General features: G+C 39.0%; 1 protein-coding gene across 5 annotated transcripts in view; it reads left to right on the top strand.

Moving 5' to 3' along the window:
• Positions 1 to 25,266, top strand: part of LOC126319908 (GMP synthase [glutamine-hydrolyzing]) — a 134,260-nt gene that overhangs the window by 75,921 nt on the left and 33,073 nt on the right. For all 5 annotated transcript variants that reach the window (XM_049993637.1, XM_049993629.1, XM_049993646.1 and 2 more), the window contains 2 exons: positions 11,395 to 11,610; positions 18,178 to 18,357. In XM_049993637.1, coding sequence (XP_049849594.1) covers positions 11,395 to 11,610; positions 18,178 to 18,357 — 396 coding nt within the window. The remainder of the gene's footprint in view (positions 1 to 11,394; positions 11,611 to 18,177; positions 18,358 to 25,266) is intronic.

The raw sequence follows: 25,266 nt of genomic DNA on the forward strand, positions 1-25,266 counted from the left end.
ATGAACTACAGACCATGCCATTGGCGGGGAGGCTTGTGTGCCTCAGTGATGCAGAGAGCCGTACCGTAGGTGCAACCACAACAGAGGGGTATCTGTTGAGAAGCCAGAAAAACTTGGTTCCTGAAGAGGGACAGCAGCCTTTTCAGTAGTTGTGGGGGCAACAGTCTGGATGATAGTCTGATCTGGTCTTGTAACACTAACCAAAACGGCCTTGCTGTGCTGGTACTGCGAACGGCTGAAAGCAAGGGAAACTACAGCCGTAATTTTTCTCGAGAGCATGCACCTGTATTGTATGGTTAAATGATGATGGTGTTCTCTTGGATAAAATATTCTGGAGGTAAAATAGTCCCCCATTCATATCTCGGGGCAGAGCTACTCAGGAGGACGTTGTTATCAAGACAAAGAAAACTGACATTCTACGGTGGGAGGGTGGAATGTCAGATCCCTTAATCGGGCAGGTAGGTTAGAAAATTTAAAAAGGGAAATGAATTGGTTGAGTTAGTTATAGTGGGAATTAGTGAAGTTCGGTGGCAGGAGGAATGAGACTTCTGGTTAGGTGAATACAGGGTTATAAATACAAAATCAAATAGGGGTATTGCAGAGTAGGTTTAATAATGAATAAAAAAATAGGAGTGCGGGTAAGCTACTACAAACAGCCTAGTAAAAACATTATTGTTGCCAAGATAGACATGAAGCCCACACCTACCAGAGTAGTACAAATTTATATGCCAACTAGCTCTGCAGATGACGAAGAGATTGATGAAATATATGATGAGATAAAAGAAATTATTCAGATAGTGAAGGGAGACGAAAATTTGATAGTCATGGGTGACTGGAATTTGATAGTAGGAAAAGGAAGAGAAGGAAACGTAGTAGGTGAATATGGAAAGGGAGGTAAGAAATGAAAGAGGAAGCCGCCTGGTAGAATTTTGCACAGAGCGTAACTTAATCATAGCTAACACTTGGTTCAAGAATCATAAAAGAAGGTTGTATACATGGAAGAAGCCTTGGAGATACTGGAAGGTCTCAGATTATATAATGGTAAGACAGAGATTCAGGAACCAGGTTTTAAATTGTAAGACATTTCCAGGGGCAGATGTGGACAATCTATTGGTTATGAACTGTAGATTAAAACTGAAGAAACTGCAAAAAGGTGGGAATTTAGGAGAATTGTTTCTTCATGAGGTTCATAATAATATTGATGTTTGCATCATACACAGTTAGTTTTGGATGGAAATTCTTTGATGCTGTATATTGTGTGACTGTGTCTATGATTATTCAGAAACAAATTAACAAAATACTTACTCCCCCAAAAGGAAAAACCAGAAGGAGAAAATGAGGAATAAGATGGCAAGATGAGCTGTAATTGTGTGGTGAATCACCAAGGCAACAGTAGTATGGGACTGAGATCAGTGGAGGAAATAAAGAGTGGCCTTGAAACAGTAGTGGAGAAATATTTCCTAGCAAGAAACATAACAGATAAACATAGACAAACAAATGAACTCACCACTGGATGTCATTACTAATGCACAGGTTAGAGATGTCAAAGAGGTTTATCACTTACAAAAGACATAGCATATTGAGCGGATGTTGATTTCTCTCTCATCATGCTTGTGAAGGTGTTTAAAACGATCAGGTTTGCCACAGTTTCTTAAAATCAGGGAATATCAAGGGATTTCAAACACGCCAAGCAAATAAGGGAAATATCAGGGAAATTTGAAAAAATTTAATTGAAAAAATCTCGTTTTTGTCTCAGTAGATGAAATGGATTGTTTACTGAGGTGTTGTGCACCATCGTTGGCTGGGTGCAGCTGAGTACACCACTTCCCTGCTTCCTCATTACTGCTGCTTTCATTACTACTGCTTCTCCCCTTCCTACCATTCCTCTCAGCTTGCAGTTAGTGCCGCCACCAGTTCTTGCCGTTAGCCTAGCAGCTGCCGACAAGAGTCAGGGAGCCATGAGTAGTAGTTTTTTTCCTATCTTATTCTGAAAGAACATAGACGCAGCTGCCAGGGACAGCAGTCGTGTGTTCATGATTTGTGTCTGAGGGATTGTGTGAATGTGTGTGCTCTCATTTTCTGGCAAAAGCTATGGCTGAAAGTTGAGTCATGAGAGTGTGGTTGTTTTTCTGCGTGCCTGTCTGCAGCTCAGCAATAATCTTTATGATCAGTTGCTACCTGTCCTCATTATTATTTATTCTCAGAATATTTGAACAAGTTATCTGTTGCATGGATTGATCACCTTGTTCTCATTTCTTCAACATGCTGTCTGTGGCTCACGATTAGCTGGCCACACGAGTGGATTTCCATAATGGGCCAAAACCACAGACTGTTTCTGCAGATGGATCAGGCTTGCTGATCTGAAGCCATTCGGTTCCCACTAATGTGCAGGCCCTACACATTGGATGTAGTCTCACCAATCTGCCTGCAGTCCAGATCTGTTTGTGTGAGGTGTAATGAAGTGAATTTTATCCATGGACCCAGGACTGCAATGCTCCTCAACAGGCCATAGCCCACAGGCGATGGATTTCAGGAATTGCAACTGCCTCACCACAAGAATGTTACACAGTGTGGTGTTCTATAGGCATATATTTGTTCTAGCACACTTTGGCACTTAAAAAGTAGTTTATGTGTTAGAAGGTATAGACAATAAGAAGAAAAAAATTGTCAGTCACTGGCAGTTTGTATGCTATGTACTAAAAAATCACAAAATACCAGTAAAATAATAGACATAACACAGTGGGTAACAATGACAATAACAAAGTAGAACCAAAATTTTATTGGTGGTCACCTACAGTGTTGGTTTACACAATTCTTCTCTGCCTTATACACTTCTTTCAAGAGGCCTACTTTTTTCTGAGGTTATTACTGAAATCAATGAAAGTATTTTAAATATGTCTTGTGACTCTGAGGAAACGTGTGTGTTTTCCACCAAATGTGTTTAGTTTCATTGAAATAATGGTCTTAATGAAACACACATACCATTTGGATTGATTTCTCCATCTAAAAACAGTTCATTAAAAAAGATGTTGATGTTAGTGCTTAAGTTTTGCGCACCTCAGAAAATGCCACCTGCTTGCAAAGTGTTTTTTAAATATAGATATTTCCTCGTTTACACTATTGTTCCTTGTACCATAGCTGTAAAGACAGAATGGCAACTTACGTCTTAATTTACCCATGAGATCTCTAGATTTGTCAGGGAAAACTGCTAAAACATGTCTGGAAATCAGGGAATTTCGCTTGGGGAAATGTGTGGCAACCCTTATAATTTTCTTTAATCGCTAGGTCTGTTATTGAATGTGAGCCAAGTTGCAGCTGAACAAGATTCAACGAACATACTCTGTAGATGAATGATTTGATGTAAATGTGTATCACATATCTGGCAAATTTATGAGCTTTTTGGTATAATGCACTTGCACGACAGTAATTAAGGAGCAGTAACGTTTATTCCCAAAGGCTATCAACATTCACCCCAAGGATGATTATTGAAACAAAAGGTACCTGTGTATTTGGAACTGTACCTATTTCCAGTACAATTATCTTTTTCCCTTTGTTTACGAATTCAGTGTTGGAGACTTGATGTTATAATGGTTCATATTCTCGAAATGGCATTCAATAATTAGACAGAAACAAATATTCACTGTGTTTTACTGTCATCATCATTACTCACTAATTATACAAAACAACATAAACCCTGTACGAAAGTCACCTTGCCTTGGGAACAAAGTTGAATCTTACCGCTTTAGTTCCATTTGCAACAGGTGGTTTGCCAGACAGACGTTTTCTCTTTGCAAAACCTCCTGGTCCTAATGCAAACACAATCTTAATATTTAGTGGTGATGAGATATGCACAGCCGATTAAAAAAACGAAAAACACAAAAAAATATTGTGGCCTGAGCACTGGAACTTACGGTGGGGAATCACAATTTAACTATTGAATTTCGTGCAAATTAAAATTCACTAATGGAGTAAGGTAGGCACAAATTCTAACTAACTGGTTTATTACCATAAAAATAAGCTTATGGTATCTTACTTGATCACAAAAATATAAATAAATTAAAAATGTTCCTTTACAATGTTGAACATAGTTTCACTAGAAGCTACTGCACATCAGATGGAGTTACAGGAAGTGAATGAAATTAACTGCTCATGTGTTCTAACATAGTACCAAATGGTTGTTTCAACTATTAATTACCTAAGGCAGCCGATTGTATGTTAGATGGAGTAATAAATGAGCCGTGGATCTGAGCATCTGCCAATAGACTGCAAGTACGTATCCTAACTACTTTCGGGGATTCTCATATCTGACAACCTAACATGCTGATGCGACATTCATGCTCACGATAATCCATCTTGTCATGTGAGTTGAGTGGTGACAGACTATGTACCAGTACAGCATTTGTAATGATCTGTTACTCAGGACTGCCGGTGGAGGAGGACCCAGCAGTGTCATTTATGATCTGCCTAGTTGTACTTCTCGTGAAGGTGTTCACTCTCAGGTGCCACAGAATTGCTTCGGTATTCTGCCTTTTCAAAGCTCTCTAAGCATTATTTTCCCTTCAATAAGTTTCAAGAACATGATGTGTTAAACACTTCTCCAACAATCATATGATGTCATAGAGCTGTTGACTAATGTCTGTACCTTCAGTTAAATAGCTATCATCGGTACAGAGTCTGCAAGAAAGCAGAAAGGCTGGGCAAGAGGCTAGTTCCTCAAGCTCCCAGCACTTCCAACAGTTCTCCACTGTGTTGACTGTTTTTGGAAGAATACCCAAAGTTGGCAGATATTGTCACAAAGACAGATTCGGCACATCATGGGCGCCTACTTCAGATGAACCAATGTATTGTTTTTTTAATTCGAAGGCTGTTACGTGGTGTGGCTACAGTCACTGGCCTACTCTCTGGGCTGCCGTTCCCAGAGGGACATTAGGGGCTTGCCTCTGTGAAGCTGTCTGAGCCTTACCATTTGCCTGTCCTCAGGGCCCAAGCAGCTCATTGCTTGCTTCCAGATTAAGAAGGAAAAGTTACAAGCACAAAGTTAATTGGAGTGTTAACTGAAAAACAGAAATCGATTTGATCAACCACTGTAATGCAAATAAATATTTCTAATAGTTAATCTCATATCTGTGTCTATATGATCTCCTGCTTTCTGATCCCATTATGCAACTGAAGAAGTATGAAGGGTGAATAATTGTGAAAAGAGACGGGCCAAATGGCTTGCTGCTTTTCATCTCTGCTTACAATTATATGTCTCAAAGAAATCAGCATGCTTTAGACAGTGATTACTGAAATTTTATAACTTTACAGTACAGCTACCAGTTAATTTCTTCTCCCAAATTCACACAAGTTTCTTAAGAATTTGTTAACAAATATTTATTCAGGGACACACAGACACGCATAAGTGAACACGTATGCGAGACATAACGTCTGTGTCACCACTGCCGCACCCTTTAAAGGAAATATGCTTGCTTCCTCCCTAGACATCAATAGAAGAATAGCAAGCGGGAATTGCATCCCAGTTGCAATGGCTCATTGGGAGCATTCAGTTAGAGACAGAGTTGTCGCTGTGATTGAAGAAGGCATGTTGTCAATTCGAGATGTAGGCAGCAGATATGGCATGTCAGTTGCTGCTACAAAGAGATGGTGGAGGAATGATGTTGAAATGGACACTACCAACAGAATTCCTAGCTCAGGCAGGACAGCTTGCAACTAAGACCCAACAGCTTCCATTCCTAAATGCAAAGCTGTTACCAACTTGCTCAGCTCCAGTGACACAGTACACTGACGACTGAGGAAAGTGGGATAGCACACGCTAAGATATCCTCGGAAACAGGAACTCAGAGGGGAAAATATTTTATACCAGAGCTCCATATGAATGTGGCATGGGAAAACAATTTTCACTGATGAGTAATGTGTTCCACAAGCAATGACTGTCAAGGAATGGATTACCGACCACGAGGTACAAATTATGGTGAAGGATATGTGTATTGTGTATTGAACTTTTGACCTAGAAATGATAGAGAGCCCTCTGTGGTTCACAACCCCACAACAGGCCACAGCAGTCCACCCACATCACCACCGCCTCACACCGAACCCAGGGTTATTGTATGGTTCGGCCCCCATTTACTTGTGTTGTAAAGTAAGCAGTCCTTACTGCATGGGCCTTAGGCGAATACAGAGTGAGCATTGACTATCTCATTTCCTGAATCGATGACTCGCTTCATCTATCTAGCATCATGCTCTGTCCTGTTTATGCTACTGTTGCCAGATGATCCTACTGTTGCCAGATGGTCCAGTTTTTTCTCTCATTTTGTCTACAGTGGCCCAGTTTTTCTGTTGTTGAGTGTACATAACATTTGATCTATGTTCTGACCATGCACACTGCGTGGCTTGAAGATCCGGTCCGTTCAGACCAGTGTCTGAATTAATTCTCTGGTGCCATGATCTTTGTGTGGGGCAAGATAGCTTCTGTGGGAATCTTTATTGGTGATGTATACTGCTACACCTCAATGGGCTGGGGGAAAGAAATGACTGTGAAGCCACCTGGTAGTATTTTCAAAGATCAATTTTAGTAATGCTAACGCCCATTTGAAGAATACATGGAGGGAATCTGGAGACACTGGATGGTTTCAGATAGATCACATAATGATAAAAACAGGTTTCTAAATCAAATTTTAAACTGCAAAACATTACCAGGGGACTCTGTGGATTCTGACCATAATTCAACTAATTGAAATTGTAGAAAGATAGGAAATTAAGGTGGTGGTGCTTTGATAAATTGAGAATCAAAAGTTGAGAATTTGAGGGAGCTTTAGGTAACAATTGACTGAAATGGGGGGGGGGGGGGGGGGGGGGGGGGGGGAAGGAATACAATAGCTATGGGAGACGAAGTAATGGAGGCAGTGAAGGACCAAATGGGCAACAATACAATTCCAGTATGAATACTTGAATAACACACAAGATATTGAAACTTAACTGATTAAAGAAGAAAATATAACAATCCAGCTAATGAAGGAGGCAAAAGGGAATACAAATGTTTAAAAATGAGACTGACATAACGTGCAGAGTGGCAAAGCAAAAATGGTTAGACAAGAAATCTAAAAGTTAGCATGACTGTGAGAAAGATAGATGCTACCTGTAGGAAAATGAAGAAATTGGATAAAAGAGAAGCAGTTGAGTGGATATCAAGAGCTCAGTTTTCATGTCGGAACTAAGTAGAGAAGGGAAGCTGAAAGGCGGAAACAATGCCGTGCCTATCTATGACCCAGCATCTCTGCTAGATGGTGAGTAGCAGCTATCTTTTCATAATATGGACTTTCCGTTGTTTGAATATATAAGTGTGTTTTAAGAGGACAGAATAGAAAGATCTAAGATGGAGTGCTACATAAAGGAATAAATTGGAAGACAGTATTATGGTAAAAGAAGACAAAATTGATTATGTGGGAGGAGCAATTCTATACGCTGAAAGGAAAACTTATGTCGAAACAAGGCTTGTGGAATAGGTGAAATTCTTTCAAAATTACTTGAATCTTTTGGGAGAACTAACAGTGACAAAACTACTCCATTTAGAATGCAAAATACGAGACTGACGAAGTACCCTTAAATTTCATGAAAAATGTAATCCCAATTCCAAGTAAAGTTATTACTAAAAATTGTGAATATTACAGACCCAGCAGTTCGAGAAATCCTGACTGCGAGATACTGGCATGGTTTATTTACAGAAGAATGGAAAGACTGGTGGAAGCAGATCTCTGGGAAGATCAGTTTGAATTTCAGAGAAATGTAGGAATATATGTGGCAACACTGATTCTGTTACTTATCTTAGAAGACAGGCAAATGGAGATTTAGAGAAAGCTCTTGACTGTTTTGCAATACAGTTTTTAAAATCATTTAGGTCGTATGGTTAAATACAGAGTGGGAAAGGTAATCCACAACTTTTACAGAAACCAGAATGTGGTGATAAGAACCAAAAAATGTGTGAAAGGGAAGCAGTAGTCGAGATGGGAGTGAGACTTTGTTTCAACTTATCTCTGGTGTTATTCAGTCTTTACATTGATCAAGTGAGACTTTGTTTTAATTTATCACTGGTGTTATACAGTCTGTACAATGATCAAACAGTAAATAAAAAACCAATTAATGTCTAGGGAGAAAAAAATATAAACTTTGACAGAATGAAAATACCATTGGCAAACCTCAGAGATGGAGGTATTGGAAGATTAGTTGAACAGATTGGATAGTGCCTTTGAAAGAGGTTATAACATGGATATCAATGAAAACGATACAAAAGTATTGGAATGTGGTTGAATGAAATCAAACAAAGCTAACAGGGTTTTATAAGGAAACGAGACTCTAAAGGTACTTGTATGTGTGTTTTGCTATTTATGAGTCAAAATAACTGACAGTGGCCAAAGTACAACAGATTCAAAAAGCTGAGTAATAACAAGAAAAGTATTGCTGAAAAAAGAGAGGATTTCTTTTCTTATTTTGTCTGGGGTGTAATCTTTTATGGAACTGGAACATGCTTGATAAACTGTTTAGACAAGAAGAGAATAGAAACTTTTGAGTCTTGGTGCTGCAGAAGCCTGCTGAAGATTACATAGCTATATTAAATAACTAACAAAGATGTACTGAATCAAGCCTGGGAGAAAAGACATTTATTACACAACTTGAGTATTATAAGGAACGTTCAAAAAGAAACGAGCCGGAGGCATAATTGCAGAAACCAGTACTTGTATGTTAGAAGTTCTGACCCTGGCCATTGAGACTCTTGTCCCACTGTGATGCAAGGCGGTGAATGACTGTCTCCTAAAATTCTGGGGGCAAGTTCCATACTTACAGCTGGATGTCGTTGTCCGAGGAAGTGCAGGAAAGGTTATGATGACATTCTTCTTTGACAGGATGGCCCTCTTCTGATTCACTTCCTGCAACATGGGACAACAGTGAATGCTCAGCATTACTCGCAAACCTTGACCACCCTTCGCCAAGCGATCAAATCAAAACGACCAGACAATCTCACCTGTGGGGTCATTCTGCTCCACGACATTGCAAAGCCTCATACGGCCAACACAGTCGCAGCACTCCTGCAGAGATTCAATGGGAGGTTCTCAGCTACCCTCTATACAGTCTGGACCTCTCTCTCCCTGTGATTAGGCCAGTTTTGATCCCCTTAAAAGGCTGTGAGGGGCAAACGATTCACCTCCGATGATGATGTCCAGCTGTACGTGCGGAACTGGTTAACATCGTAGCCCCCAGGAATTTTGAGACAGCTGTTTACCACCTTGTGTCACATTGGGACAAGTGTCTCAACAGCCAGGGTCAATATTTCTAACATACAGGCACTGGCTTCTGTAATTGTGTTTCCGGCTCGTTTCATTTTGATCCCCCCTTATACAGGGTGTTACAAAAAAGTACGGCCAAATTTTCAGGAAATATTCCTCACACACAAAGAAAGAATATGTTATGTGGACATGTGTCCGGAAATGCTTACTTTCAATGTTAGAGCTCATTTTATTACTTCTCTTCAAATCACATCAGTCACATCAATCATGGAATGGAAACGCAAAGTAACAGAACGTACCAGCGTGACTTCAAACACTTTGTTACAGGAAATGTTCAAAATGTCCTCCGTTAGCGAGGATATATGCATCCACCCTCCGTCGCATGGAATCCCTGATGCGCTGATGCAGCCCTGGAGAATGGCGTATTGTATCACAGCCACCCACAATATGAGCACGAAGAGTTTCTGCATTTGGTACCGGGGTTGCGTAGACAAGAGCTTTCAAATGCCCCCATAAATGAAAGTCAAGAGGGTTGAGGTCAGGAGAGCGTGGAGGCCATGGAATTGGTCCGCCTCTACCAATCCATTGGTCACCGAATCTGTTGTTGAGAAGTGTATGAACACTTCGACTGAAATGTGCAGGAGCTGCATAGTGCATGAACCACGTGTTGTGTCGTACTTGTAAAGGCACATGTTCTAACAGCACAGGTAGAGTATCCCGTATGAAATCATGGCGGTGAATCGAGGAAGAGCAGTACATACTGACAAAACTAAAATGAGCTCTAACATGGAAATTTAACGTTTCCGGACACATGTCCACATAACATCTTTTCTTTATTTGTGTGTGAGGAATGTTTCCTGAAAGTTTGGCCGTACCTTTTTGTAACACCCTGTATATCAAAGGATCAGCTGTTAGGACACATCCTGAAGTGTCAAGGAATTAACAACTAGGTGATGGAGGAAAATGTAGGAGGGAGGGACAATGACAGCAGGGGTCTACTACATTAAGTTCAAAGAAATATAAGAACAGTTACACAAATATGGAGGGGTTCAGGCATAATTTCAGGTTCGGAATTCTCGCCATCCAGCATGAGTAAAAGGTCTGAAGAATATGGGGTTATTTTGCAATGGGTTACAGAATGACTTTATTTTTCTATTGTCCTCTTTCGTGATTTTCCAGTGTGCCAGGAACAGGAAACATTTGAAAACATGTTAAATTGGATACTGCAGCAAGGGCAGTTTTCCAAGTTAGTGTCAAACTTTCCCTTGTGGCTTTTCCATACTTCTTTCAATTTTTAAAAATATCGTTTGTTGCTGACATTTAATTCTTAATTTTTATCTTAGCTTGTTGGTTCCCAGCTTGATTTGGGAGTCCCTGGTAACTTTCAAAATTAGTCCCTTAGTAGTATCACTTTCTCCAGCCAGACTCAGATTTATGACTACATCTTTGATGAATAGGTGAGCATTTATCCGTAGTGACACATGTACAGAAAGTTCTGTTTCCTACCTTGGCCCCACGGATACAGCTTCTATTAACTGAATGGAGTGCTCTTCTGGTCTGTGATGTGATGCACTGGCAAATTGAAGATTTTCAAAAATTTCTGCTGGCACACTCTGCCTTCCCTTCTGCTTCCCTTCCAAGCTTTGTCATTTAAAGTCACTATGCTCTTTTTTAATAATAAATTACTATTTATGCGTATTATAGCTATAAACAAAATTTATCTTCACAACCCCCAAAAGAGGAACATAAAATATCTAGAGATTTTTGGGGTTGCCAGCTTGTCACAGAGAGATAAACGGTGGTATAGGTTAGATAAATGTAAATAAGTCCCACTTATCTTGAAATGGACAGAGAGAGGTAACAGGAGACAGGTAATGCAGTGTAACCTACCCTGCCCTCTGCCCCCAAACAAACGCGCGCGCACACACACACACACACACACACACACACACACACACACACACACACCATTAATCAAGATGTGAGAGTTTTGAAAGGTATACACAGTAAGTATTAAACATTTGTTATTACATGTAGTTGTTAATTAAATTATATCTCGAATTTGTAGTGAAGCTAATTTATTCTGTATTTTTATTCATACTGTTTTATGCTGTAGGTTGCGAATGATGTTATCTCTGAACTAAACTTAAAACCAGAGGAGGTTTTCCTGGGTCAAGGCACACTTAGACCAGATCTGATTGAATCTGCCTCACATTTAGTCAGCTCAAAAGCTGATACAATAAAAACACATCACAACGACAGTGAGCTTATACGACAGTTAAGGGAAGAAGGAAGAGTTGTTGAGCCACTGAGAGATTTTCATAAAGATGAGGTACTGTATCTACGTTATAAGAACAAAACCATTACTCTACCCCCACCCCCCTCCCCCCCTCCACTCTCTCTCTTCCCTGTGTGCCACCCTAAAATCTTGAAAAACTTGTTCTGTTTGACTTTTAATTATTGACCTTCTTTTTGTTTCATCTTAATCCACACATTAATGTGCTCCTGAAGGCATCCACTTGAAGTGTCATGACTTTACATGAATTGCACAGGTAACAAATAAATCTGTAAAGTTTCTTGCCAGATTTTACATGAATTGCACAGGCAACAAATAAATCTGTGAAGTTTCTTGCCAGATTTCAACATAACATTAATTTTAATGAATGGCATTCACATAAATTGTAATATTTTAGAACTAAATATAATGTAGCCATAGAGTGCCAGTGCCTGTTTTTCCCCATGTATGAGGTGTGGCTGTAAAATAACAGAACTGTTGCTGCAGAACTTCATGCTTTTCAAAACATACATTTTTGGCACCAGTGTAACACATTATTTTCTCATACGAAATTAGAAATGTAAAATTTGCCTTATGCATTGTTTGTCAATTCTTAGTTTTAGCAATCTTCCAAATACGCAACTGATGATCAGATCAAATCTGGCTACCTACTTTTTCGATGTTTTAATCCGTTTATGATGTTGAAGGGTGTCACAGGCATGAGTCATCTTCAATGTATTCCTGACCATCTGGGAAACACTTGAATCACTCAAAAACTCACATACGTGATAAACAGTCTTCATAATACACTTTATAGTAAAAGATCAAGTTTTGGTTGCAGTTTTGTATGTTTCAGATGAAACTCCATGATAATTTGTTGCTCTGTTATTACACTTATCATTTTTCTGACAAAATAAAATAACAGCTCTGACACAAATGAAGGCCGTGGCTGCACTGATTTGTTTAGACACCAGAGGTGCTCCATTTGAACAAGAAGGCTTCACACTTCACAGTTATTGTTTGCATGTAAACATATGCTGTGATATCATCAGTTCATTTATTTTATAGCTACACCTTGAAAGCTATATTTACTTACTATTTCAATTGTACATTTAACATTTTCCTCCTTCCCCATGATAATTCACTGGATAGTGCTAAATGAAAGCTCATTCATAGTAAGGAGCCTTCCCTTGCACATATCCTATATTAATATGTCATTGAACACATCTGAGGTGACAGCATATTCTCAGATGTACTTGGGTGTCAAACATATACCTGTTCATAAACAATTCTGTTATCAGCAGTAAATCACATAAAGCATTGTGAATTAATGGGAATATTGATTATTTCACTAGAAATCATGATAACAATATTTTTACCTGATCCACTAGTGTAATTGAAAAATTTCGCAATTGATGAATTTACATTCTGTTCTTTCTTGTAGAAACTTCCAGCGAGAAAATCAGTAAGGAAGCTGTAAAATTAATTTTGCAAACATATAAGATATCATTATTGTATTTTGTCACCTATGAACGCAGATTTATTTGATAGAATCTGTGCATGGCAATGTGGGAGTACTTGTGTGCTACTACCAGGATTTTTATTCTGACAGCTTGCATTAGTAAGACCAAGAATATTCCCTAATACCCTAAAAACTTTTATTTGCAGCTATCACAGATTCCTTATCATTGCACCCATTACACAAAATGCCGATATAAGTTGTAGAAAAGTAACTACAGGTACTGGAACAAAGACTGATGTTCTGTTCATATGGTTTTGAGGAACCCAAGTTTTATCCAAAAGAGGAGGCTATGACATTTGACTCACAGATTTGCTTCAGCCATTCTACTCTTTTGGTAGTCCATTGGTACTAGTAATGACGCATACTACTGACGTAATTTTGAGAAAATCACCAGAGAAGTTTTACGCATTTGTGATGTACCACTACATTATGACTCTGTGTTTGAGATGGCAGTTGTTATGTGGATTGCTGGATAGTCTTGCTCATGGGTGTTCTTTTCCCCTCCTCAACACTAGTTGTGTTGTTTCATATACCAGTATGTTACATTTGAAAGGTAATATGACACATGTGTTTGCATGAACTTTTGTTGATTTTGCAATGTCATTTGGTTGTTTGCTAATTTTTATATGCTAATTTTTATAATCACAAGTATATGTATAATTATCAACAAATAAATGACCAAACACATGAAGTTTTTCTGTAAATGTAAGCCTGTTGTGATTTCCGAAATCTCTTGATACCTTAAGTTCGGAAAGGGTATGCTTTGATCTGCAGACACAAGTTTTAAGGGCAAGGGACGGTCTTGGAAAACCCAATTCAAGACTGTAAATAAAGGTGTAAATAACTTGATTCAATCATACAATAATTTTCAGAATTGAAAATGAAGTGAGTTAAGCAGATGAACAACAAAGATCACTCAGCCAGAATAATTAATTTTTTCACAGATATCATTTGGTATTCTTCTAGCCACTGGATTTCTTTCCTCTGTCATAATAATGAAATAGTGCAATTCTGTGTACTAACGTTTGGTTAAAATTTTCAAATGTTGTATATTTCTGCCCTCTTTATATACCTTTCTTGGAGAGTCAAAACAAAAGGTCACATCTGGAGATTCTGCCGATGTTATGGGGCTGTTAATACAGCATACAGTCGATTCCAAAATACCACAAGCTTTTGCTATCAGTTTATGTATTTGCACAAAAGGTATATTATACCTGGTTTCTTCATTGTTGGTCACAGCAAAAAAGCTTCAGTATGTTTCATATGACATTTTAATTCATTTTCAAGTGTCTTTTTCATCCTTTATGTTCGCTACTAAAAACAGGTCAGTGCACCTTTTCATGGAATAGTGAAACCTCATGTGAACACTTGATACCACACAGGAGTGCTGAACATACAGTAGTATCAATCCCTTCACTGCTACAGTGTATGTGGCACAAAGCTGTTAAATGGACAAATCACAGTGCTTTGCATATGAAGACATCATGCAGCGAGCATGACCTTGAGCCGCCTATTTTGATGTTTGCCTCAACAGTTGGCTTCAAATGGCTCTAAGCACTATTGGACTTAACATCTGAGGTCATCAGTCCCCTAGAACTCAGAACTACTTAAACCTAACTAACCTAAGGGCATCACACACATCCATGCCCGAGGCAGGATTCAAACCTGCGACTGTAGCGGTTGCGCGGTTCCAGACTGAAGTGCCAGAACCGCTCGGCCACTCGCCTCAACAGTTGTCTTTATCAGATGTCAAGTGCAGATTACATTGCTTGCTGTTTGGAATGCAACCAGACTGTACAGTACACACTGTGCACCACTCTATCAATTGTGTCTTGGTGCCATAAGATGATAAAACAGTTAACAGAAATTCAAACCCAACAGAATGAGAGGGGAATGAAAAAAGGGGGGGGGGGGGGGCGAAATGCTGAAAGACGAAACCTTTCACCAATAATCTTGTGACATGCATTTATTTATGGAGAGAGAGAGAGAGAGAGAGAGAGAGATAATTGAAGTTTGCAAATGTGGTTTAAATAAACAGGGTGCTGAATTCCATACATTACAAAAGCTAACTCTAAGTAGAAATGTCAACACTGTAGGAAAAGAGATTGCTACTTACTTTATAGCAGAAATGTTAAGTTGCACATAGGTACGATTAAAAGACACTTACATAAAGCTTTCGGCCACAGCCTTAATCAGTGAACACACACACACACACACACACACACACACACACACACACACACACACACACACACACACACCGCCTCATGTGCACACAACTGTAAACTCCAATATCTCGGGTCAGAATGCAGCTATTATGTGGAATGCAAGAAGCAGTCTGGAGGGGCTGGGGAGGGAGAGGGATAGTGTTTTCCGGTTGGGGAGAGATGAAAGCTCTCTGGTGGATTGTGCAGGGACTAGAATGCCAACAGGCGCAGCATCAGGAAGTTGTTGAGATGGCTTGGATAGTGAAGTAGCCATTGAAATCAATGTATTGTGGTCAGCTGCAGGTCGTGGTCTACTTTAGTCCTGGCCACAGTTTGGCGGTGGCTGTTCATCCTGGTGGGCAGGTGGTTGTTAGTCATACTGACATAAAAAGCTGTGCAATGATAGCAGCATAGCTGTTAAGACAGGCTACTTTCAGAGGTGGCCCAGCCCTGATGGGGCAGAACTGGAATAGGAAGTGTTCGGTGGGTAACTGGGCACGTTTTACACCTTGGTCTTCCACAGGAATATGATCCTTGTGGGAAGGGGCTGGGATTGGGACTGGCATAGGCATGTACTGGGGTATTGTGGAGGTTGGGAGGGTGACAGAGTGCCAGTTTAGGAGTGGGAAGTATGTCAGGTATGATGTCCCTTATTTCAAGGCATGGTGATAAGCAATCAAAGACCTGGCAAAGGGTGTGGTTTGTTTGTTCCAGTCGGGGGTGATGAAGGCGAAACCACTTTGTTGCTGGTACTTGGGGGTGAGGGGAAATGGTATGGGAGATCTGTTTGTGGTCTAGGTCTTGGGGACAGTGCCTCCCACCAAAACTTCAAGCTATGGTAACATACTGTCCCCGAGCCCTCCATTCAACAGTTTCCTGCCCCTCTGTTGTATCATCTCCTCCCCATTCTCATCTCCCAGCATGTTTATTTGCAACCTTCTGCCAACGCATCCGCCCGTCTTTCCCTACTCCTCTCTGTTTTTGCTCCTTTTTTCCCTACCTCCCTGCCCCACAATCTCCTGATGGTGTGCTTGTTGGCATTCTATTCCTTGCACAATCTGCCAGACAGTGTTTGTCTTTTTCCCCACCTGTACATTACTATCACTTCGTCTCCCCTTCCCTGCCCACTCCAGACTGCTGCTTGCATCTCATGTGATAGTTGCATTCTGGCCCGAGCTGTGGGAGGTGGTGGTCGTGTGTGCGTGAGGTGTGCTTGCTTGTTTGTGTGAATGTTGTGTGTCTCTCTTTTACTGATGAAGGCGAAAGTTTTATGGAAGAGTGTTTTAATTGTGCCTGTCTGCAACTTGATGTGTCCTCTTCACGATAAGTAGCACTCTGTCTTTTCCTACATTGTTAAAAGTTAATTCTGTCACTGTTTATTGAATTACTCACAGCTCTCATCTTAATTATGTCTTTTAAATCAGTATTTAAGAAATTTGTCATGTGTTTCACATTGCCGATACCTTCGTATATTGTTTTATGCTCACACATGGGACAATGTTAAGCAACAGCTGATTTAGTTAATTACTTGAATCGGGTGTGATGCTTGCATTGTTACCATCTTCGTACGGTAATCCTTAGAACCTTCCCAACATTTAACCTCCACATTTCCAAGTTATGTAATATACGCCCCCTTTTTCGGAGCCCTAGATTTTGTTTCACACGACATAGTAGACATTTTAATTTCATTGGAGTGATTGATCTTGTTTAATTTTCCCTGCTTAATTTTTTTTTCTTTTTTTTTTCCCATGGCTATTCTCTTGGACCCGAATTTCTGTTAACTGTTTTATTGTTTAATAGCACCAGGACTGATTGCCAGGGCAGTGGATATCGTGTACTCGTTCAATTTGCTTGGAATCCAAACAGTGAGTTACAAAATTGCTCTCAACATCCACTGAAAGCAACTAGAGTAGTTGACAAAATGTACTGCAAAAAGAAAATGACAACTGGACATCAAACATTTTTAATCTATTACTTTGACTTTTACAAGAGTTGCAGGAAATTAATTTCAATTAACAGTTCTGTTAAACACTAAACTTGATCATAGAATCCTCTAAAAGAGCTTCAATCATTGGTCAGGGTATGTCAATTAATAAGGAGAGTTTAGGCAAATCAAATTATATCTAAGCCGTATATGTATATGTTCTTGGCTTACTCAGTGTTGGAACAACCATTGCCAGTGGTACTTATTGTCAAGAGTGAATGTATTGTTGAAGATCATTTGATCAAATTACTTTTCTTTACATCACGTAGTAACCTCAGTTAGCATTGAACATCTGATCTTTGAATAGTAGTATGAAAAAGTCTTCAATTTTTTAAATATATAATTTGAGTAGTACGTCTGTCATATTATTAGTATAGCCTTTGTGCAAAATAAATTTGTATGCTGCATGTGGGAACAGACAGAGTGAGGCGATCACAACATTGGGATTGTACAGGAGAGTAGAATTCAAAACCCCGTACATACATGTTAAAAATTAACCCCCCCCCCCTCCCCCTGCCTGGACCCACCATGACACAATCAGTAGCTCTATAGTAGATTTCTTCTTATATAATTTTCCTATATGACCTAGTGTTCTGTTTTTGATGACCTTGATTTCAATAGGATATTAAATTATTTTCTTTTTATGAATATAGCATGAAAGAGGGAAATTATCGCTTTCTCAACATTTCTAGAACAACACTAAGTAGAACTATAAAAGATGATATAGGTTACGTGCTGTTGCAGCTGGTTAATTATAATTGCCATTGTTATGAGCAAGTACAATCTGCCAAGGAATCACCTTTTTAAGGGCAGAACAAAGTAATATTTTCACATAGTCTTGTGACATTTTAATTTTTTTTCTTGCTCACAAAAATGTATTTGAATGTTATTAGTTGTGTAATGTTTAACAGGTGCGCATTCTTGGAAAAGAACTGGGTCTTCCTGTTGATTTGGTAATGAGACATCCCTTTCCTGGTCCTGGCCTTGCTATTCGCATACTTTGTGCTGAAGAGGCATACATGAAACGAGACTTCTCGGAAACCCAGGTTCTTGTAAAAATAATAGCTGAATATGATCAAATGTTACAAAAGGTGAGCTATCTTAAAGATGTAATACACTATTTAGTTTTATAGAATTTTCTTTTTCTGCTTACCTTTCTTCATACAAGCACTCTCCGTTAGATCTTAGTTTATCATTCCTGATCTATCAGTTATTAAATTTTTGATTATTTGAATTACTTGTTTGTTTGTATTGATACATTAAGTGGGTCTGCATCACTTGCTTACAGGAAAATGTAACACGGACTATGGAAAAAATGTACAAAGGATTCGGATCTAGAGGAATATAGGAACTACTTGCATTCATAAAACCAGTTCATTTGTGGTTGCATCTCATACCTCAGATACTCAAAAGCACTGTACCAAAATGTTGTGGCGAGCTACAGACATGTGGTAGTTTTTCGAAAATTTTGTGAAATAATATTCCCTGTTTTGAATAGGCGTGTGAGCTAAGAAAAAAAGAAAGAAAAGTATTTACTTAGATCTGTAATGCTTGTCATGTTTATTGGTTTGGTGTGCCCCTAGTGAAATCTTCTGATCCCTCTTACATCTTACTACTAAGAGGTTAGTGTAAAATTAACTGACACTAACTTCTCTGCAAGATTATCTGGTCTCACACTGAAGTGACAAAGTCATGGCATAGTGATAAGCCCATATATAAATGGCGGTAATACTGATTATGCAAGATATAAAAGTGGAGTGCACTGGTGGAGCTGTCATTGGTACTAAGATATAAAAGTGGAGTGCACTGGTGGAGCTGTCATTGGTACTTTGGTGATTCATGTGAAAAGGTTTCCAACATCATTATGACTGCACAACAGGAAATAAGAGTGTGAACTCAGAATGGTAGTTGGCACTAGACACGTTGGATATTCCATTTTGGAAATCATTAAAGAATTCAGTATTCTGAGATCCACAGTGTCAAGAACGTGCCAAGAATACCAAATTTCAGACATTACCTCTCTTCACAGACAGTGCAGTGACTGACACATCACTTGACAACCAAGAGCAGAAGTGTTTGGTAGAGTTGTCAGTGCTAACAGACAAGCAACACTGCATGAAATAAACACAGAAATCAATATGAGATGTATGATGAATGTATCCATTAGGACAGTGCAGCAAAATTTGGTGCTAATGGGCTGTGGCAGCAGGTGGCAAACACAAGTGCCTTTGCTAACAGCATAACATCACCTGCAGCACCTCTCGTGGGCAGATAACTATATCAATTGTACCCTGGATGACTGGAAAACCATAGCCTGGTCAGATAAGACCAATTTCAGGTGGTAAGAGCTGGACAATTAAGAGTGAATGATTGGACCATCCAGATTGCCCAACATGAATCCCATTGAACATTTATGGCACGTAATCAAAGGGTCACTTTATGCACAAAATCCTGCACCAGCAACACTTCTGGAGTTGGTGGAGTTGTGGACAGCTATAGAGGCAGCGTGGCTCAATATTTCTGCCAACAGCTTGTGGAGCCCATGCCACATCAAGTTGCTGCCTATGACTTGCAAAAGATATCCTGGCCTTACACTGAGGTGCTAAAGTTGTGTTAGTGATATGCACGTACACAGATGGCAGTAATATTTTGCACACAAGGTATATTAGGAGATATGTACGTAGCATGATTTTCTTAAAAGATTACAATTGCCTTAGGAGTTAGTTTTCGAAAGAAGAGGCCTTTAACAATTCCTATGTATGCAGATATTTGACAGAATGGGACCCACTAGTGGCTGTTACAGAGACGGGCATTTTTATTTTGATGTCAGTAACATAAACAGTCTATGAATAGGGAAGGAATGTACTTTTTACAAATAAATTCCGAAAGTCTGCAGAGCATTCTTTTCACACGTTTCTCTGGAGTACTGGCTCTCTAACATTTTTCTTCTGCCCTGTCACCCCCTCCACAAGGAAAAATAGTGTCAGCCCCACCCCAGACCATTTTATTAAGAAAAATAGCACTTTTTTATATTTTATTTGGCTTATCTGTTTCTCCAAATTCAATTTAGAATGCTTTTGTGCAACAGAAACCAAAACTACATGCATGACTATAATGAAAATAAAGAACAAAGGCATGCTTTTCTTACTATTGGAAGTATTGGATTACCTGTGTCCACCAACAGGACACTGAATCAGGGAACATGTTTAACATGCCATTTTACATAGTGTTTTGCCACTACTCTAATTTCTTTATGAATGCCTTCACTTTTTCATACCAGTATAGTACAGTTGCCTGATGACCTTGAAGTGAAGTGTTAAGAATATTTATTTTCTCAAAAATGTTAATGAGGTAAGCCATTTTCAGTAGAAAATCACCCTTGCTTGAAACACACTGGCAGTGTGTGACTCTTCTCCTTTAAGAAATACGTCAGTCCTCGTTTCATACATTCTTTTTAGCTCCTTATCAATTGAAAGCCATTGATTATTATTAATAACAGCAGCTTGGTTTGTTTAGCACCCAACTTCTCACACAATACTTTAAAATGGCTTAAATTTAAAGATTTTGCCATTGTGATATTAAATGTTTGGAGCACTTCATGAATGGTTGGGTTGAGTTCTTTAGCGGCTAGAGTCTGCTAATGTGTCCATATTGAGCTACAGCTTTAAGTTTCGTGTGTGATTCACCATGAAATCCAGTCATTGAATGTGCTCCATCTGTGCACATTTCAGTGCAGCTTCTTGACAAAAAATGCTTTGTCTTTGTGTTAATTCAGGTTGTTTGGTTTCAAGATGTCTTTCTAACTTGTTAGACTTTAGGCTACCAGCAGCTAAAATGGTTGAACAAATTACTCACTGCAGATGTTCTTTACCATTGATTGCATTTTTTGTGAAGCCTATCAATAAATAGTTTCAATCATTAGTTCTTGTTTCCATCTTCTGATTGTCTGTGTCCCCACCTCCAGTGGATGAGTCACTGGTGACTTGGATGACTTGTGTTTTCATGCCTGTCACTAACCAGGGATCACTTCATATTGCAGGCAGGCTTTGCCTTGCAAAGTCAGAAAGACTGTAAGGGGGTGTCGAGATGGTTGAGCAAAAGCTTGCACAGTGTGTGATAGTTAAGGATACAGTCACAGTTCAACCAACAACAGATGATTCTGCCGATGGCCAATGTCATCCAGCCACCCCAATCATTTCAGACAGCACTAAAAGTATAACCGCAGTTTCATTGTCACTGACCGTGTGTGGCATAACACCGTCAGGTGAAATTGAGTAGAGATCAATAACACCTTGTTTGTTCGGAGGAAGAAATTAATATAATTGTTTGATACTAAGAAATATTTTTTCCTCTTGCATGCCATTCGCTCCCAACCCCATAGCCTACCTCTGCAGGTTGTGCCCACAGTTTGAGAGCTGCTGCTGTAGAGGAAATATGTTAGCTGTTACAATCAAAGAAACTTATAAGAAAGAGACCAGTTTGGGAAATGGGACTTGTATGTGGAGAAGCATTATGATGGATGTAAGTGTGGAGTGCTGTCGTACTCTTTCATGTTGGCAGTTGATCCTCATTCTGTACCATCAATTTACCAGTTGGACATAGACTGGGAGATTATGATTTTGAAAATGTTAGCTTTTATTAGTTGTATTTGGTCATTTTAGTTCTTGTGTGAAGGTGGAAAATGGTTTCTGTTGTTAGTCACCTGCAAAATCACATGCAATACTGATGAATTTTTCAGTGATAAAATCTTTTGTGGTGCGTGTTTGTAGAATCATGCATTTGTGTAGTGTTGACATCTGTGTAGCATCATCATGTATAGATATGGTGTGATAGCCATATTGCAGCTGGCCAGTCATTAGCCATACTATGACATTTATGTTATTTAACACATTCTGTATGGCTCGTGTAAATTTGTGTGTTTCCAGGTCCAACTGTGTGTGTTCAGTGCATATATTCTGAAACCTGTTCATCACAGCAGTTACTGTTTCAATTTAACAAAGGTTATATATGAACTGGAGGGTTAAGTGCAATGAACAACAGTATGAACTTATTTTTATCTTTTGTTTTACCACCAACAGTCAGTACCACGCTATAGTCAGTACTGTAATTGTTGCCTCGTGTGGTATGTCACGAAAACAGTTGTCAGAGAGAGAATGTCTTGCTGAACCGTTGTGGACAATTGTTCTGATGTTCCAAGTGATTGGGATGGTGTTACTGGAAAACAACAAGGCTATAATCACCAAAGTGAGATAATTATGAACGATTGAGAGGACAAAGCTTCTGACAGTAAAAGTTGGCTGAAAAAGGACAAGATCATTTTTTGGAAATGTTTAGAGGAATTCCAGTTGTCAAAACCCTTCCCAGTGAAATCAACTGCATTATAAATGCTGTGGAATTATTTGTAGGGGATAAATTGTTCAGTCAGATGTCAACATAATCAAACTTCTATTACGAACGAAACAAAAACCATTATAATGAATCGCCAGTCTCCCAAATTTATGAATATCACTGCTGTTGAACTGAAGAAATTTCTGGGCATCCTTATCTTAATGGAGCAAATAAAAAAAATACAATTTGATGGGGTATTGGTCAACAGATCCTCTAATAAACACACCTATTTTTGGCAAGCTAATGAGCAAAAGTCGATTTGAGCAGATATGGAAATCGTGGCATTTTAATGACAGTTTATTACAGAGTGGTTAGAAAAACACTCTACAAAATTGAATCTGTGCTAAAGTATCCCACGATATATTTCAAACAGTATACAAACCTGAACAGGAGCTTCTTCTTGATGAAGCAATGACACTGCGGAGAGAGCAGCTTTGTTTCTGGACTCACAATACTGGAAACCTTATCTGATGTGATTTGCTTGTTCGTATCGTTGGCAAAAGTGTTAAGTGGATAAATATCCAGTCTAGAAATATACAAAGTGTGAGGAAAAAGCTTCAAGATACTATTCTCTGTATACATTCACCTCACCTTGGCAAAGGCACCACGTTTTTCAAAACAATTATTACAACAGTACGGCTATTGCCCATACACTTCTAGAAAGTAAAACAAGAGTTTGTGGTACAATTTGAATTAGTAGAGGTCTCCCTCAATGTCTACAAACAGAAGCAAAACCTCTAAAGAAAGGTGATATTACATTTCGAAGACAGGGTGACATTTTCCTGCACGTATGGGGAAAAATAAAAGGGATGTGTGAATCATAACATTGTGATGTACAATAAATTTATGAAAGACCTGGACAGGGCTGATCAATATCTTTTGTATTGTGGGATAAAGCAGAAAACCAATAAATGGACAAAGAAAGTAGTTTTCTTTCTAATAAATTGTGCTTTGTTTAACATGTATAAAATGTACAGAAACCTAAACCCAGATATATGAAAAGAATATAAAACATTTGTGAAAAGAAGTTGCAAGACCCTGGAGAAGTGACCAACAAGTTGGTGCAGAAACTGTGGAGGAAAGAGAAGCACTCCAACATGCAAAGCAAGCATCTGATAAGGATGCACCTGGTCGATTGTCAGGGAACGTGAATGTGCATACTGTTCGAATTATTGTGGGAAGTGGAAAAAAGAAATATCTTGCATGACGTTGCAGAGTTTGCGCAGTGAACTGTGAAAGAAGTGGAACTAGATACTTCTGCCAATTTTGTTAAGTACTGTAACATAAAGGCATGTATACCTAGATGTATCACACCTTTCAAGAATATTAGATCATCAACATGTCAGCCAAGTTTCATCAGCATCAGACACTGGCAAGTTTAGCTACGTTCAAATAAGGAAGGCACACTCATTTCACACACATCTTAATGAAAATTGCCAGGAACTGCAACAATAACCATGGCACGGCAGTTGGTATGCAGTGTTTCAAGTCTGCCATTGCAGCACATGGATGTGAGAGCAACATCCTCAATTTTGAATATTAAAGTCGATTTGAGCAGATATGGAAATCGTGGCATTTTAATGACAGTTTATTACAGAGTGGTTAGAAAAACACTCTACAAAATTGAATCTGTGCTAAAGTATCCCACGATATATTTCAAACAGTATACAAACCTGAACAGGAGCTTCTTCTTGATGAAGCAATGACACTGCGGAGAGAGCAGCTTTGTTTCTGGACTCACAATACTGGAAACCTTATCTGATGTGATTTGCTTGTTCGTATCGTTGGCAAAAGTGTTAAGTGGATAAATATCCAGTCTAGAAATATACAAAGTGTGAGGAAAAAGCTTCAAGATACTATTCTCTGTATACATTCACCTCACCTTGGCAAAGGCACCACGTTTTTCAAAACAATTATTACAACAGTACGGCTATTGCCCATACACTTCTAGAAAGTAAAACAAGAGTTTGTGGTACAATTTGAATTAGTAGAGGTCTCCCTCAATGTCTACAAACAGAAGCAAAACCTCTAAAGAAAGGTGATATTACATTTCGAAGACAGGGTGACATTTTCCTGCACGTATGGGGAAAAATAAAAGGGATGTGTGAATCATAACATTGTGATGTACAATAAATTTATGAAAGACCTGGACAGGGCTGATCAATATCTTTTGTATTGTGGGATAAAGCAGAAAACCAATAAATGGACAAAGAAAGTAGTTTTCTTTCTAATAAATTGTGCTTTGTTTAACATGTATAAAATGTACAGAAACCTAAACCCAGATATATGAAAAGAATATAAAACATTTGTGAAAAGAAGTTGCAAGACCCTGGAGAAGTGACCAACAAGTTGGTGCAGAAACTGTGGAGGAAAGAGAAGCACTCCAACATGCAAAGCAAGCATCTGATAAGGATGCACCTGGTCGATTGTCAGGGAACGTGAATGTGCATACTGTTCGAATTATTGTGGGAAGTGGAAAAAAGAAATATCTTGCATGACGTTGCAGAGTTTGCGCAGTGAACTGTGAAAGAAGTGGAACTAGATACTTCTGCCAATTTTGTTAAGTACTGTAACATAAAGGCATGTATACCTAGATGTATCACACCTTTCAA

This window comes from Schistocerca gregaria, chromosome 2, assembly GCF_023897955.1.
Source record: "Schistocerca gregaria isolate iqSchGreg1 chromosome 2, iqSchGreg1.2, whole genome shotgun sequence".
Lineage (NCBI taxonomy): Eukaryota > Metazoa > Arthropoda > Insecta > Orthoptera > Acrididae > Schistocerca > Schistocerca gregaria.